The sequence below is a fragment of the Sceloporus occidentalis genome, unplaced genomic scaffold (assembly GCF_023333645.1).
Source record: "Sceloporus occidentalis isolate IW3139 unplaced genomic scaffold, rSceOcc1.0.p SCAF_53, whole genome shotgun sequence".
NCBI lineage: Eukaryota > Metazoa > Chordata > Lepidosauria > Squamata > Phrynosomatidae > Sceloporus > Sceloporus occidentalis.
Window position 1 is genome coordinate 2234903 of NW_028317033.1, and position 17635 is coordinate 2252537.

Consider the following 17635-nt stretch of genomic DNA (forward strand, 5'->3'; position numbering starts at 1 on the left):
AGCCTTGGTTATTTGAGCTATATGTAGATTATCACATGGTACAAAAAAACCAAAAAAACAGGCGAACCATCTCGAAAACATGGTACGCTGGCAAGTACATAAAATGTGCGTGCATATCAAAAATTAAATATTGAGTGAAGTAGATGCTTTTCCTCTCTAGGCTAGCAGCTACTTATCCCAGGTGATAACCTCAACTAATAATATTTTTGACTTGCCTTTGGAAAGAAAAAAAAGTAAAAAAAAAATAAAAAAAAATTATATATATATATATATCACATACCATGTTAAATTACTAGCTGAATGACACTGCTCCCTTACTGTAGTACAGCCTTTCTGGATAGGTGAACGCTGTGTACACATTTTGTTTCAAACTGCCCTTGAAACAAGGGGGTTCTGTAAAGTGTAAATATATTGATCTCAAACTTTGTCATGCAATTGCGTAAACTGTGTGGTAGGAAGTACGCAAGTATTACAGCAATTATGCTTGGTACCTTGCATTCATTTTAACCCTTTCAAAAGCGGAAGGGGATTTTTACTCTGTAATGTGTCAATAACGCCAAACGCTGAAAGGGACCTGATTCGCTAAAGGGAAAGTTGAGAAGAGAGTTTGCAGGAAGTTGTGTTTCATCTCGCCGACTATACAATATTAAGGTCTAACTCCAATGAGCTTCTACTGCAAAGTCTCCTCACCTACTTAAGTACAGGGGCCAGCTCAGGCCTTCAAGCTGAAGACACAGTGTTGGCCCTTCATAATGAAAAGTGGAGTGCAAACTCCAGAAAACTCTCCTTTTTGTGAATAGTCCCCAAAAAGGTGAAGATTCTGCTTGTAGATGGTAGGTTAGGTTACATTTACTTTCTTACCATAACATTATATATGGCAATTCTCTCCTAAACTACAACAGATTTTTTTTTTTGCAATTTAAAGCAACACTCTAGGTAGTTAAGTCTACCCATTGGATCTCGGAACGAGCAACCTCTGCAAAGGGTGACCAACGATAATCCTTGTAAAAGTGGCCACTGACAGAGAAGATCAGCAGAAGCAGGCTGTCAAATGACATTATCGTGTTTACACAGAATAATGTTTCGTTATAACCATGCGATATTTATAGGAAATCCACAGATCAAAAGATATTTCATCTAATGAAACATCTAGATATTTGCTTAGAATGTAGCTAGTACAATACGTAGATGAAGGTGTGTTCTATTTAAGAGAACGTCAGTGTTTATTATGTTCTTTATTACTTATCACGATTGTTTCGTATTTTGCAATAATGGTGGTAAAAGAGGTTTTGTAGTTGGCTTAGGGTGACATTCCGGATTCTAATTACAAGAATACAGCTTAAAAAAAAAAAAAACAGGCTTTTATGCAAATATATACAGAAAGTTACAATACCACAAAAGGCTGTATTACAAACTGTGATCATGAACAGCATTCATTTTATTATATTTTCCTTCATCATAAAATTGTCAAAGTGACCATCGATTATGTAACCAATTATTCATAAAACCAATCACACGAACTAACCAAACAATCTATTAATCAGTTTATAGGATGGTGTATCTGAACTTTAAACACAGTGATTAAATTAAGGGTTATTTAAAAGGGACACTCCAGTTATCATATGTCCTGTTAGTTCTCCTAAGTAGTGATCTGACATGTTCGAGCCACTATGCAGTACATCGGCTTTGGTCTGAGATGGGCAAAGCAGACGGGAGCGAAGAGCTCCAAAGAGTAGCTCCAAAGAGGCGCATGAGCCGACACCACATTGCTGTTGTGTGTGATGAGCATGTCTAGGGCAGGATATTAGCAATTATATATATCTGGTTATTATGTATTATGGCATCACCCAATAGTCACAATGGAGAAAGGCACTGGTGACTAGCAATACCCAGGCAAATGTCAGCAAGCAACCTCTCTCTCTCTCTCTCTGTGTGAAACAATGCCCAGATTCCTCAAAACCAGCATCATTCTTAGCGCTTGTGAAATCAGAGCAAAACGTATTAGGAGGATAATGTTTCATCGTGGCCAACGCAGCTCCTATAATAGTGGCTCTTACTGGCCCTGGTCGAGTCGATGAATTAGTACACCAGCCATTGGCCATGAATGAACTCAACAAAGTTGTAGAGGGGAGGGAATTTGGGTTTTGATTTTATTGGTCTCTGCTCTAGTTCTTAAACCCAAACTAAACTCAGTCCAGCCTGTTATCCACTTGTACTTTACAGCAGACTCAACATACATACACAAATATATAAAACATAGTTAGAACTAGTCATGGCAGCGTGTACAGGTAAGAAGGCTCTTCAAAAACGCTGCTTTTACCAGATGCATTACTACCTGAATCCAGGCCTTTAGGCAGTAATTTAATAAAGATCAGCTGTTTTGCCTGTACCAGGCATTTGGGATTTGGTGAAACCAACCCCATACACAAGATGGTTATAAAAAGGTCCATTCAAGAATATAGGAGTTGGGAGCCTACAGAGAAATGGTTTCAACTCACATAACTCACTATGCATTATGAAGGGCCAGCCAAGCAAGGTTCTCCTAAAATTAAGTCTGAGATGGCCCAGCATTAGGAAAGGTGCTTTTCATGAAATCTCACTATACAGGGCCAGCCCAAAGTCTTCTAGCAGAATAAGCTTAAGGGACTAATTTTTGGGGTGTCTCCCTTGCAATTGCATTCGGGAATCCTGCAGAATCCTGCCCCCATACTTGCGATATAAATGACCTCCAGCGCTGGCTGGTTGAACACTGCATGCGTGGGGTGCTTGTTCTATGTCACTGATTGGCTACTTCAAGGAGGAAGGCTGCAGCAGAGCTGTAGCTTCTACCTCAGGTAAGCCCTTTTCCCCCATTTAGGAAGTATTCATGGGTCTGTCAGGGACACTAAAACGGTGGCTTTTATTGGGGTTGCTCCTTTGTAACGTATAGCAAAGTTGGCGACCATAGCTCTCCTGCCAACTCCTACTTTAGTGAATAAGCCCCAAGACACGCATTGATAATGCTGCTAAAACAATATATATATATATAACACACTTAAAACAAAATTCAACCAGGTTAACATATAGAAAAGCAATAAGTACACAAAACTCCTAATACGAATTCCATGAGGCTGTAATTTACTAACAGGGGCTCACTTTCTATGTGAATACTAAATAACCATCCATACTAAAAATAAACGATAATGTATGTCCAGAATTGAAATGCCTGTCAAAATGATGCGGCACACTGTGAGGGGTATTATAGAGTAGAAACGGTTATGGAAACATGTATAAACCATATGTAATATTCAGCACTTATTAAAGGGACACTCCAGTCAATGAGGAGCCAAGTGTTCACCGAGCCAGCGCTGAAGGGGAGGTAAGAGCGATATGTCCAGCCGATAATACCCAGGGGCAGGCAGAGGGGCAAATCAATATGGGGCACTAAGGGGCATATGATGGCTGGCATGCCCATTTAAACCTTAAAAGTGTAGAGAAACCGGTAATTATCGAATGGCCCGATGAAATGTATTAAGTCTCACACGTTTGTTTTTTTCTATTTACATGGGGCAGATCATTTGGCGAGGGGGCAAATAAGGTCACTGGCAAAGAGGCTCTGCCCTGAAGAGCTTCCAATCTGCTATAAACATACATGCAATAGGAAGCCGTGTGTCCGAGGAAAGAAATAAGATAAAAGCTATAAAACAATGTAAATAACATATAGGTACTGAGAAAAAGAAATGCTACTCGATTTAAAAAGTATGCCGGAGCAGCTCAGCATTACATTAGCCGAGTTTCTAGGAGGATATAGAGACAAATGCGATCAATGAACACTACATAAGCCAACAATTAGCCTATAGGTAAAATACACACTGTACGTACCATACACAACATACACCCCTGTGTAATAATTAACTCAATGGACCAGTAAATAAAGCTGCTTGATTAGACACCCCAAGCAAATAGCGACTGTCCCCCGAAACTCACATATTTTTCCCCGCAAGCTTTGCAGAACTCGCACGGGGGCCGCAGTCGGATCCCCGGCCTCTCCTCCACCTCCTGTCCGCTGCTCTCCTGCCATCTCCGGCGGCAGCCTCCCTGCCAAAGCTCTTCCGCCACCACAGGACTACTTTGCTGCTCTGTGCGACAAGATAGGAAATCCGCTGCGGAGTGATACAGTATATTATGAACGCCTCCAGACCACAGATGCGTCACTGTACAGGCGGGGTCCTTGTGTTAAAGGCGCAGAAAAGCGCGCGGGGTATTCAGTCACTGGCGTACCCCGTAGAGGGGCAGGTAATGGCGCAGAGGGCCGCTCCGGTGTGAGTGCGCCGTCTCCGCTGCTTGGAGCACGACCTGCTTAATACTTCATGATATACGAACTAAACCCTGGACGGTCCGTTGCGCTTCCTGGCCGTACGAGCCCAGCCAGCTGACACAATTGTATAAGGTGGGCTCAATGGCTCCTGGGACGTAGGGTACTGGTTTGTTTTATCACTTTTTTGTTGTTATTAAGTTTAGGGTATTAAAGAGGAAACCCCCTCGGCTTTTCCCCTTCATGTGGTGCTTTGTCTGTGCGCAGCATTGTGCGGCAAGCAGCTTTCGAAGAGCTGAGAAACTTGCCTGAACTTCTGCATGGGGTGTCCTTTAGTTCCTTTTCCCTCCAAAATAAAGAATGGAAGCCCAAAGTAAAAAAAATTGCAGTGTTGCAGAAATAACCAATATGTATGCACAACAAAGCAAGAAATCGGTGCACAGCCTATAAATTAAAATATAATTGTATTGAGGATTCTGTCACACTATATAGTCATGTATTGCTTCGCCCATCGCTTTGTCAAAGTTCGGGGAGTCCTCTGTAACTTCTCATGGCCATATTGCTTACTGAGGCACTGATCGTTACTGGGGTATCACTGTGATTTGAGTGTTAACGTTCCTACAGGCGCCTAGGGCATTGGGTGCTACCAGACCGAGCTGGCATCGCACATGGTGTACAAAAAGCCAGTATTTTGGAAATATGTGGTTTGAGTAGGCAAGTTTGGCACCATTTGCAGCGTAAATGTAGAATGCTGCATTATATGCACACCTGGGAACTTCCAGGCTGCCGCTACCTAGAGCCCTAGATGCTAGTGGGTGGGGCTAGCTCTAAAATTGTATGGGGTGGGCGGGGCAGGGAGCGTGCTTTAATGCCCATTCCCAACCCGGAGATTTCACACCATGACCCAGAGAAAAGTCATTTCATCCGTGTGAGCGTCTGAGCGAAAGCCATAGAGTTCCCAGGTATGGGCATGTGTGATGCGGTGGGTGCTGTGTTTAGAGAGACTATGTCAGCCAGGTGCTCCAGGACACACATAATGCTGATCAGCAAACGTTAAGTGATGCATAACTGATTACTTATATACATACTGCAGAGCAACACTTTAACTGTGCTGATGAGCCGTATGTTTAATGTGGTCACCCTCGCTGTGTTCCAATCTCTTAGGTCATGAGAAGTAGCTTCACAGAAGCAAAGGATCATGTTACTATTTAGGACAGTTTTTGGGACAAATATTACAGGACAATAATGAGACTGTAAAATCATGGTTGGAGTTCCTTATAGAAGCAGAGCAAATATCTGCTTACCTCCCAACTGCACATTTTTATTTTTTGAAAGGGCAGTTCCCATCTAGGACCCAAGCCTCCCTTTCCCTCTTTCCTACCCTACGTTCCACTTGTGTAATAAGTCCAGGGATTTTTCAGACAAAAATGCATGATAAAAAGCAGCAATGATTTATGTTATGCATAGGTGTCCATTAAACATGGATACATTTAAATAGCATTCTTGAAGTTTGGACTATCTATCCACAATAATACAATCGCTGTAGCATGTGTGAATTCTAAAAACTGGTTTAATTTAAATATAGTTTCTTGTTCAAAATTACAAAAAGAACAGTTTGTAAAGTTACTGATTTGTTCTTAAAGCCCCCCAAACCAACACAAATTTAACTGTTCTGCAAATATCATATTTGGCCATTTGAAATTTTGGATGGTCTGTCTTTGGGGACTCAAGTTGCCCAAATCACAGTAACCCAGGGGAAAGGGGTCTTCCTTGCCTTCCCTTTCCTGTAAGGGATAAACAGCAGGCACCTAGTGGTATGTGTGTTCCATAGGACACTTATGGCTGCATAGTTGTGAAATGAAAGCAGCGCATTTTTAAGCATCTGCGTCATAAACTGTCAGGCTCAAAATCAGTCACCTGCGTACCTCGCAAGTGTCCTGGTTTTCGTGGGACAGTCACAATTTTCAGATACTGTCCTAGCTGTCCCACTTCAGTATCAACACAGATCCCCATTGCAGTAATATACACATATTCTGTAACACTGGAGGACATAGTACTATGTCCTGGGGCTTGAATCATTGGCAGAGCTAAATCCTTGCCGGTGCACACAAGATTGACTTGTCTCCCCTCTGACAGTTGACCAAAGCAGCATTGCAAAATGTGTTTGAAAAGTATTTTGTGCCACCAACTTTGGATGAAATAGGTGGGGAAATTGATGCATTAAATACTGTATTTGCAGAATTTTTTTTCAGAGGAAATAGAGGTCAGACTATAAGACTAAGATCCAGATCCACTGCAGCGCTGCAGGGGACCTGGATCCTCCTCTCTGGCAGCCGGTGGACGCCTGTGCAATGCCGGGCAGCAGCAGGGGTTGTCTATGTGCATACCAGACATCCACCGGCTGCCCCCACTAGACACCAGGGAGTCTGGAGCACAGGGGTCAAGTCTGGGGATGCATTGGTAAGTCTGGGGTAAGATGTGCATAACTGGGGGTCAGGTTGGCAAATAAAAAACTCAATCATAGTTTTTATAAAATATAAAAAAAAATAGTTTACATTTTTATTGATTATTGTGTGGATTAATATTTACTAGTAAAACTTTTTTCCTATAGGGTATTCTTATATTCAGGCTTTTTCTTTTTTCCCAAAATTAGTATTCACATTTTTGGGGGTCATCTTATAATCGAGCAAATACAGTATGTCAAAATGCAATAGCTTGGGTTGTCTACTTTTCATCAGCTTATAGGTAGTTTTTTGAGATCAGTGAGCGCATTTAAAGTTAGAGACACAGAATACCAATTTGGAAAAATTATGCATACTTTTTAATATTTGCCATTTAAATGCAAAAATAAATTAAAATCTTGAGGTGTATTTAAACTAAAGATATAAAAATTATATGCTGTGGTTTTATCTCTCATTTGCTCTAGGTGTGTACAAGTTATAACATGTAAAACTTGATATATAGAGATTATATATATATATATATATATATATATATATATATATATATATATAATTCTTAAGCCCAATTTGCTGTGAAAAAAAACTACAAATAATGTGTGTGGGTAATCTAAATTAAACAAAAGGAAGTTAAGGTTTAAAAAGATATAACAGAAATTTGATTATGCTGTCGTCCTGAAGTGAAAAAAATATTTTGTGCGTAAGGTGTAAAAAAAGAAATTATGGTATTGTAGAAATATCTGGATATGTGATCACTTTAAAATATAGAAAGAAAAACATTTTGCATTAATTGTGGTCCTGCATGGTAAGTGCTCTTTTTTAATGTCAGCTATGGGAAGTGGTGAGAATAGCTGAAGCTACCACATTTTGATATTTGTTCTGCCTACACAAATAGGAAACTATCTCTTTTAGGTTTATGGGGTTTTGCCCGGGGTTTTCTTTACTAAGCATGCTATGTACTTGTATAAATAGGCTGTCTGTATTAGATATTCAGTCAGATGATGAAGTTATGGAATACTGGAGTTGGTAAACATGCCATCAAGACAAAATGAATTCTGTATGACCTACACATGTGGTGTGATGTATGCATGGTAAAAAAGAGCTGCTGGAGGGTTTCCCTGGGGTAATGCACGGGTTCATGACCTGCATGAGTTTTATATTCAGAACCAAGCAGCCTCCTCAACTAAGAATGCTTTTTTAAAGTTATTTGGTACTTTAATTAAACCTGTAAAAGAACAAAAATACTTTTAGAAGCTGCAATGCATCCCCCAGGTTCCCTTTTTGAGCCACTGATTGGGAGCTTAAAGTAGCCAATAAATGTAAGAAAAGGAATCCTATTGAAATCGATGGCACTGCCTTCTGCCCATGTGGGGTCTTATTAGGTCCCCCTAGACCCCTGCTGAGCCATTGTTAGAACTGACTGACTAACATGAGTATAACAACAGGCAGCAGATTATCTGTTCTACCAAACAGCCAAGTAGCTGGGAGGCAGGAAAAGGGGTAAATGCATATGGAGGGATTCTGCAGAATACCTCCGTGAATTTGCAAGTGGGATACCATGAACATATATAGGGACCACTCACAACCAGCTATGAGGCATGAATAGTTACCTTGTGGCTTTGTGAGGTGACCACATGGGTGTTGCAATGGAGGTCTGTGCTGCAATGATTTTTCATCTCTCTGGCTCAGTCAATGGAAATCAGAGCATCCCCCCAACTGGTCCATGCTCCCCAATGCCCAGAAAATAATTCCTCCCCTGCAAAAACTGAGATGGCTGTTGTGTCTCTAACACGAATGAGCATTATGAGACTTATCAAGTGACATTACCCAATTTCAATGTAAACTGTGTTATCAAAAATATTTCAAGCAGTGGTGAACACTAGGCAAAAACACTAGACACATTTATAAAGTCTAATATACCCAAGTCTAATATACATACGGTTGCTTCACTACATGGGTCTTAACTTCAACAGGGCCCTCCTCTAGGGGCCCTGGACGACCCCTGTAACTACTTGTTCCTGTCTTTCCCTGCTGCACGAGAGGTAAGGAGGTATGGGCGGAAGGGAGGAAGTATATATGTTTGTATGGGTGTAAGCATGGATGTCTGTATAAATGTATGTGACCATGCAAGTTTATGTATTAGTGGATGTGTAAGTGGGAGCATGTATGTGTAAGTGGTGGGAGATGGAACATGTGTTAGCATGAGTGGTGTGAGAGGGAGTGTGTGTTATTGAGTATGTGTTAGCATGTGTAAATTTATGTGTTTACATATGTGTGCCAGTGTATGTTGGGGGGCAATGATGGCACAGGCAAGCTGGGGGTAAAGATGGCTGTTTGGGGGCACTGATAAGTTGCTTGGGGCAAGGTAGCACCTGCAAGATGTTGCTTGTGGACGTTGGGGGGCCCCAGGGCAATTTTTGTACTGGGGTCCTGCTTTTTCTAGTTATGCCCTGTATACATATACATATTCACACATAGAAATATACATATACACTTCATCTTCACTCCTGTATGTTCCTTGTGGCTTATAGCTCCCTCACAGAACAGCAAAGCGTTGTGTGTCAGTAATTCTCCTTCTGATACTTCTCCCTAGGAAGTGATATAATTTCTGGGTGTGCAGTGCCAGTGAGAGAGGATGACTCCAGCATGATGCGGAAGCTCATCATATTGCCACTTCATGGGACATGTGAGCGGTATGGGCCATCAAAACGCTGGTGCAGGACCCCCCAGAATGCCGGGTCCATTGAGCAATTGTTCCAGGTTTTCTGCTGTTAATCTGCCCCCATACAGACTTAGCACTGCCCCATGGAGAGCTAGCACCACCTACACAGCTTGTTTTCTCCCCTTACTAAGCCACTCCCCTAAATGATTGAGAACTCTGAGTAGCCTGTCTTGGGAAGTTCCCTTGAATGCCTATTGTATTAAATCAATGATTTCATTTATATATGTATCCATACCAAATATGTTTCCCTTAAGAGTGGCAATCTCTTTTTGTGTCACGGACTGGGTCCAAACAGATGACTGAAAGGACCCAGCGCGCCTGAAGATTGTATGCAGGAGTCACAGTGCAGTAGTGGAGCTTGGACAGGGCCTGGTTGCAGGGTGACCACACTCACCCAGGTGTTGAGCACCTAGGGTAGTGCAGCCAAACACCAGCGCCCTGATATGGCAGCGGATGTAGTCCAGAACAAAGTGAAGTGGTATCCTGCAGGCACCCTGGAGCAGGCATGAAGCATATCAGTAGAATCACGTGCAGGATGCTGCAGGCTGGGAGTATGGAAGCTAAGCAAAGGGTAAGCAGAAACATAACAAGCAAGGGACAGGGAGACCAGGCACGAAACATAACCAGACAAGACATACATGTTACAGGGCACTACAGTGAACCAGACAAGGAATAAACATTACTAGACAAGATATACATGATACAGGGCACAACAAAGGACAAGGAACACAGGGGAAGGACTGAGGAGCCAGAATCCTCGGACGCTTCTCCTTTAAGCAAGGATAGGACATTTTAACTAGGACAAAGGGAGAGGAGAGAGGAACCAGAATCCTCAGATGATACAAGGAAGAAGGGAAAGGTACATAAGAGACAAACAAACATGAATACAAGAACTAGCCTAAGACTGTTTGATAACAATTGGAGATTTCGTCACATGATATGGCCATAGTATGCTTAGCCCACCACTACGCCAAAGTACTCCAATGACGGTGGGTCCTAACGCTAATCCCTGCTGACAGTGGTACAAAACAAAACAAACACATAGCACTGAGACATACCTTTAGACTGAAGACTGAGACAAATAGAACACACAGGTGGGGCACACCTTATAAAGGAAACAGCTGAAGCAAAGAGCTGAAAACAGAAGCAAGGAATGGAAGATCAGAACAAAGCAAAAGGAAATCCAGGAATGGATCGAAGCAAAATAGGGAAACTGAAACAAGACAGATATGCAGCTCCGCAGCCTGGGCAGAACGTGACACTTTGGATCACAAATCCCTTTGTCCTTCCTTCATCCCCTGATATCCATCTTTTCTTGGAGATCAGGATATTTGATTGGTATGATTGTTATACAGCCCTAAAAGTCACAATAATGTGAAAAGAAACAGCAGGAAATTTTTCTAAATGTGTTTATTAATTAACCCCTTAATGACAAGACCGTTTTTTACTTGTACACTTTGGGACAATGGCTCTTTTAACATTTTTCAGTGTTGCTGTTTAACTGTAATTTTCTTCTTTCTCATTTTGTGCACACACATTATATATTGTCTTTTTTTCAGGACACACAGGGCTTTCTTTAGATACCATTATTTTTATCATATCATCTAATTTACTATTAAAAAAAATGATAAAATATGGTGATTTTTTTGTTAAAAAATGACTTTAAAAAAAAAAAAATCTTTTACTCATCTGCGCAAACTAATGAAAAAACCTGCTAAATAGATTCTACTATTTGTCCTGAGTTTAGAAATACCCAATGTTTTTATGGGGTTTTTTTGCTTTTTTCTGCACGTTATGGGCCAATAAGTAACAGTAGCATTTTTCTATTTCAAAACCATTTTTCCCCAGAGCTGGTCATTCTGCGCCATGTGCTATTTTGGGTATCTTTGAAGCCGGCCAATTAAATTTACCCCATCAAACCATATATTTTTGAAAACTAGACACCCCAAGGTATTTCAAATGCTGGTATTTTAACCCTTTCCATGCACTAATTCTACCACCAGCCTTTGTCAAACTTTATGGTAGTAACACAATTTTGAATTTTTTTCATACACGTTGTACTTCAGGTATAAATTTACCGCTGGTAAATGTCTGTGTCAAACAACACCCCAATATGTGTTCAGTAACATCTCCTGAGCGCAGTGATACCCCAGATGCATCGCTTTGTTGGGTTATTTGGGAGGTAAAAGACCACCTTTGTGAGCTGTGTATTTTTTTGCCATTTAGACATCTGGTCACTCTGTGCCCACGTCCCATATTTGGGACATCTTTGAAGCCGGCCAGTTCAATTAATCCCATCAAATCATACATTTTTTAAAACTAGACACCCTATGGGCATTTGTAATGCCAATATTTTAACTCTTTCCATGCAGGAAATATATATATGCACTTTTTTTGGTGACAGTGGGGAAATATTTTTACATGTTTTTTTAAAAAATGATTTTTTTTAATTTTTTTTTAAATGTTTGCATTTTTACAATTTTTTTTTTCCGTTATTGCATTGCACTGCACGTTAAGGGGTTAAACTGTGAATAAAATAATTTGTTCTACTAATTCATTAGGAAGCCCAGGGAACCATGCTGATTTCAGATTTAATAATATATTTATAATATACATACAATCATTACAGACATGAGCAGTTTCAGATAATTAACCCCTCTATTACAGACATGAGCAGATTCAAAAATTAACCCTGCTGTTACCAGATATTACACAGTCAGACAGACATACACACACACACACAGTTACATAGACAGCGTTACACATACATACCTGGTGCTGGCTCCATCTTACATTGAGTTTGGTGTGAAGGAGGGATTAAGCCTATCAGAAGAGGCTTCTGAAAAGTGTCAGAAGGCCAACATGAGACCCCCTTCGGTGGGACAACAAGGGGCCTTGGAACCTTGCCTTGATGAGATAGATCACCGTCTGGACCAGTTTGCCCAAGCTTTCCGGAGTACTGATCCTAGTTTGCAGACGTCTCCTTTCACAGTGGCATTGCCTTCTGTTCCTGCTCCTGTTCCGGTTCCTGCTCCTATGGCTCACGTCCCTATGAACGTACCTCCGCCACAATGCTATGGAGGTGATCCTGTTGCTTGTCGTGGGTTTCTCAACCAATGTGAGATCCATTTTGAAATATCTCCATATGTGTTCCCCACTGACCGGGCTAAGGTTGGCTATGTCTTTTCACTCCTCGCCGACAAGCTCGGCATCTCCCCTCTGGGAAAGAAACACCCCAGCAGTCCTTTTCTGGATTCTGGAGCTGCAGGGAACTTTGTTGACTCTAACTTCTGCAAGCAGTACCTTATTCCAGCACTTCCAAAAGAGACTTCTGTATGGCAGACCTCTTCATCCTGCCCAGGTCACCCATACTATGATTCCACTAACACTCTCTGCGGGTCTGGTACATGTTGAGGAATTGCAGTTCCTGGTCATCTGTTCCCCCTTAACTCCTATAATTCTGGGATTTCCGTGGCTACAGGCACACTCCTGTCATCGATTGGACATCCAGACAAATCACATCCTGGAATAAAGCCTGTGAGGAACATTGCATCAAGCCCTTGAGACTTGCCTCCTTGTCGACTTCTGAAGTCCCGACAACGCTTCTTCCTAGACAATACCAGGACTTCACAGATGTCTTTGACGAAAAGGACCATAAACCATATGACTGTCTAATTAATCTTTTTCCTGGTACCATGCCACCCAGGGGTCGGCTCTATCCGTTATCCATCCCTGAGACTAAGGCTGTGGAAACCTACATCGAGGAGATTCTCAAACGTGGGTTCATCCGCAGGTCAACATCCCCTGCTGGCGCTAGATTTTTTTTTTGTCCGGAAAAAGAATGGTCCATGTATTGATTACAGAGGGCTGAATAGGATCACCAGACTCAACCTATATCCTATTCCCCTCATTTCTGAACTGTTCGATATCTATATCTATACCAAACTGGACCTTCGTGGGGCCTATAACCTAGTTCGTATCCGTGCTGGCATGGGCGTAGGAACCCCTGAAAATCTGGGGGGACAGCATTTTCCCCCATTAGATCCCCACTTTCTCACACTATCTACCCCCCTCCCTACCCTCCCTTCTCACACTATCTACCCTCTCCCTACCCCCCCTTCTCACTAGCTACCCTCTCCCTACCCCCCCTTCTCACTGTCTACCCCAGGGGTGTCCAAGTTTTTTCTGCAGTGGGCCACTTCATCAGAATTGTATACGTGCGCGGGCCGCACTAATTTTTCACTGTGAGAAAATATGGCCTGTAATAAAATATGCAGATTAAAATAAAGTAAACGACACAAAAGCTTTACTTTTCCTCTCACTGATTTCTGGACCTAGAAAGTTTTGCGACTACAAATTCAGGACTCAGGATAATTAATAATGAAATAGTTCTATTTATTCTAGGGATGCACTGAAATGAAAATTCTGGACCAAAACATTCACCGTTCACTTAGCCAAAACCGAAAATGACCCCCCACCTTTAAAAATAATAATAAAAACTCAAATTTTTAATAAAAGTAGGTAACACACCACAATTGGAAAAAAAAATTGCAATATGACTTGGCATGATAGGAGTGTGATTGCTAACAGCAATCACACTCCTATCATACCCAGGCAGCCAGTACATGCTGGTACAGGGTGGCTGTAAGTGATGTGCAGACCCCATACTGCTGGCAGCATCAATACACAAGGGGGGCAGCTAGCTATGTTTCAGCATGTACTGGCTGACTTGGCATGATAGGAGCAATCACAGTCCCATCATGCCTAGGTTCCAGCACTTACAGCATTTACTGGTTGGATGTGTAACCTAGGCATGATGGGACTGTGATTGCTGTTAGAAATCACACTCCTATCATGCCAAGTCAGCCAGTACATGCTGGTACAGGGTGGCTGTAAGTGATGTGCAGACCCCATACTGCTGGCAGCATCAATACACAAGGGGGGCAGCTAGCTAGGTTTCAGCATGTACTGGCTGACTTGGCATGATAGGAGTGTGATTGCTAACATCAATCACAGTCCCATCATGCCTAGGTTACAGCACTTACACATCCAACCAGTAAATGCTGTAACCTAGGCATGATGGGACTGTGATTGTTGTTAGCAATCACACTCCTATCATGCCAAGTCAGCCAGTACATGCTGGTACACGGTGGCTGTAAGTGATGTGCAGACCCCATACTGCTGGCAGCATTAATACACAAGAGGGGCAGCTAGCTAGGTTTCAGCATGTACTGGCTGACTTGGCATGATAGGAGTGTGATTGCTAACATCAATCACAGTCCCATCATGCCTAGGTTCCAGCACTTACACATCCATGCTATCACACACACACTCATTCATTCATATACTCATTCATTCACAGATTCATTCCCTCAATCACGCATACTCATTCAAACACCCTCCCACCCCCTTACCTGCACTGCAGCTCCTAGATGCCGCTCACAGACTTCAGCAGGGGGCGCGGCCTCCCTCTGCGTTCTCTGGAGGAAGCAGGATGTGAGGTAAGTAGCAGGGCTCGAGGTGCGGACCTCGTAAGTTCGGTTGCCCTGGCTGCCGATCTTACACGGGCCGCACCTCGAGGTCTCGCGGGCCGCACCTCGAGGTCTCGCGGGCCGCACCTCGAGGTCTCGCGGGCCGCACCTCGAGGTCTCGCGGGCCGCACCTCGAGGTCTCGCGGGCCGCACCTCGAGGTCTCGCGGGCCGCACCTCGAGGTCTCGCGGGCCGCATTTGCGGCATTCCTATTGGGGGGGGTTCCTATGGCCCTGGGGGGGATTTCTTAATTATCGGTCCCCCCCGCATGAGTTACTGGGGGGGGATCTGTCCCCCCCGTTCCCCCCGGTTCCTACGCCCATGCGTGCTGGTCACAAATGGAAAACCGCAATCAACACACGTTCTGGACACTACGAATACCTGGTAATGCCGTTTGGATTGTGCAACGCCCCCGCAGTCTTCCAGGAATTTATCAGAGACTTTCTCCAGCAAATTGTCCTTGTCTATCTGGATGACATCCTTATCTATTCAGCAGACTTACCTACCCATCGCAAGCAGGTTCGTTGTGTGCTAACTCGCCTTCGACAACATGGACTGTTTGCCAAACTGGAGAAGTGTGCCTTCGCAAGGTGACCTTTTTGGGCTACATTATAACCCCAGAGGGTTTTGAGATGGACCCATCTAAGGTACAAGCGATCAAGAACTGGCCACAACCTGGTGGTCTCAAGGCTCTTCAATGATTCCTGGGTTTTGCCAATTACTATAGACAGTTCATTCGCAATTATTCTAAGATCGTTGCACCCCTTACGGACTTGATCAGAAAAGGGTACACTGTCTCGGAGTGGTCACCCAAGGCTGTCTCCGCCTTCGCTTTCCTCAATGACAAATTTACTACGGCTCCTGTGATGTGACATCCTGACCCTCACCTAGCCTTTGTCCTAGAAGTGGATGCCTCTGAATCTGGGGTTGGTGCTATACTTACGAACTATACAACGAGCCTTTTACAGCGGTCTTCTTCATCCTTGTGGGTATTTCTCAAGACATTTTTCTTCGGGTGAGAGGAACTAAGACATAGGCTAATAAGAAACTGTTGGCAGTCATTCTGGCCCTGCAGGAGTGGCGTCATCTGCTAGAAGGAGCCTCTATACCTTCCTTGATCCTAACGGAACGTAAGAACCTTGAATATATTGAATCTGCCAAATGCCTCAACCCACGCCGGGTCATATGGACCCTCTTTCTCTCTCGCTTTCACGATACTGGGAACCTGAACCTTGATTTTGTCCCACTCTTCTTTGCAGATCCACTCCAAGTAATTAAGGTTTCGAGGCTGATGTTTGGCAACTTGAACCTTCAGCTCCCTCCACAGAATTTTTATGGGATTAAGGTCTGGAGACTGGCTTGATCTACACTTCCGGTTCCTACTTAAACCCCTCAGTATAAAGGTTCCTTGCCTTCTGATGGTCATCTATGCCTAGTGCTAGTATCTTCGTGTTTGACTATGTATTTATCCTGTGTAACAAGGTGTGGGGTGTTGTCGTGGAAGGGGTATACATTCCCCCTCGATTTTGCAGGGTTTTATACGACATATAGGGCAGGCTGGTGCTCCACCCCGCGGTTTACATGCACCTGGACTGACACGGGTTCCAGGCCGGGAGTTTAAGCTGACTCCAATGCACTGGTCAGCTGCAGGTAATTAGCTGCACTGACTGCAATATAACCTGACCTGTTGGACAGAGGGAGAGAGAGAGTTTTGTTTGGAAGCAGCAGAGCTTGCTATGCCCAAAAGAGACCATCAAAGAGGTTGGTGGGATTATGTTTTGTGTTAGTTTAGACCCTTAGTAGTGAGGGAGTTATATGTTAGTAAGCGCTCAGACGAGCTAGGCTTTTGTTTGTAGCGAATTTGTGTTCTATGTAATCCTGTAAATATCTGCATACGTGGACTACAAATAAATCGATGGTGATTACCTAACTGAGATGTGGCGTTAATACCCTAGAGGACCGTGCTGTTTGGTACCCTGTGTGGGTGCAGGATCACAATATGGTGGAGAATGCGGGCACAGCACATAAAAGGTCTGTGGGTATGCAAAGTCTCTGCCAGTCTGCATATTGAAGATTGTTTGTGAATTGGTGGGATACCCAATCAGTACAGTACCTTCATACTAGTCATCTGCCTTGGTGTTATATTTGGTACAGGCGACTGCTGTACAGCAGGAGACAAATCGTTTACTGGCTGCACAAGTTGAAAACCTGAGAGAAGCCCAGCATGAGGACAGAGCTGTCCTTGCTAATGTTTTGCAGAAAGTGCTATCGCCCTCTGCAGGGAGCCCCACTGTGGATAAGGGGCCCCGTATTCGAGCAACTGATTTCCTGCATAAGATGTCAGAGGCAGATGATGTGGAAGCTTATCTCACTACTTTTGAGAGGGTTGCTACCAGAGAAAACTGGCCAGCAAGCCAGTGGGCGGGGTTACTAGCTCCTTGTCTAAGTGGGGAACCCCAGAAAGCCTATGAAGATTTACCTGATGACCAAGCCCAGGACTATGTACAACTCAGAACAGAAATTCTAACGCGTATAGGCATAACCCCTGCCCTTAGAGCCCAAAGGTTTCATAAGTGGGCTTATGACATGGGTAAACCTACACGGACCCAGATGTATGAGTTGCTGAGGCT

The 17635-nt window shown here is 43.2% G+C and overlaps 1 protein-coding gene across 1 annotated transcript in view; it reads right to left on the reverse strand.

Moving 5' to 3' along the window:
* The window catches only part of LOC149288194 (ras GTPase-activating protein 2-like), a 31088-nt gene extending 27028 nt beyond the window's left edge, over positions 1–4060 (reverse strand). The window contains exon 1 of the mRNA XM_089491941.1: positions 3967–4060. Coding sequence (XP_089348067.1) covers positions 3967–4060 — 94 coding nt within the window. The remainder of the gene's footprint in view (positions 1–3966) is intronic.
* Positions 4061–17635: the final 13575 nt, after the last annotated feature.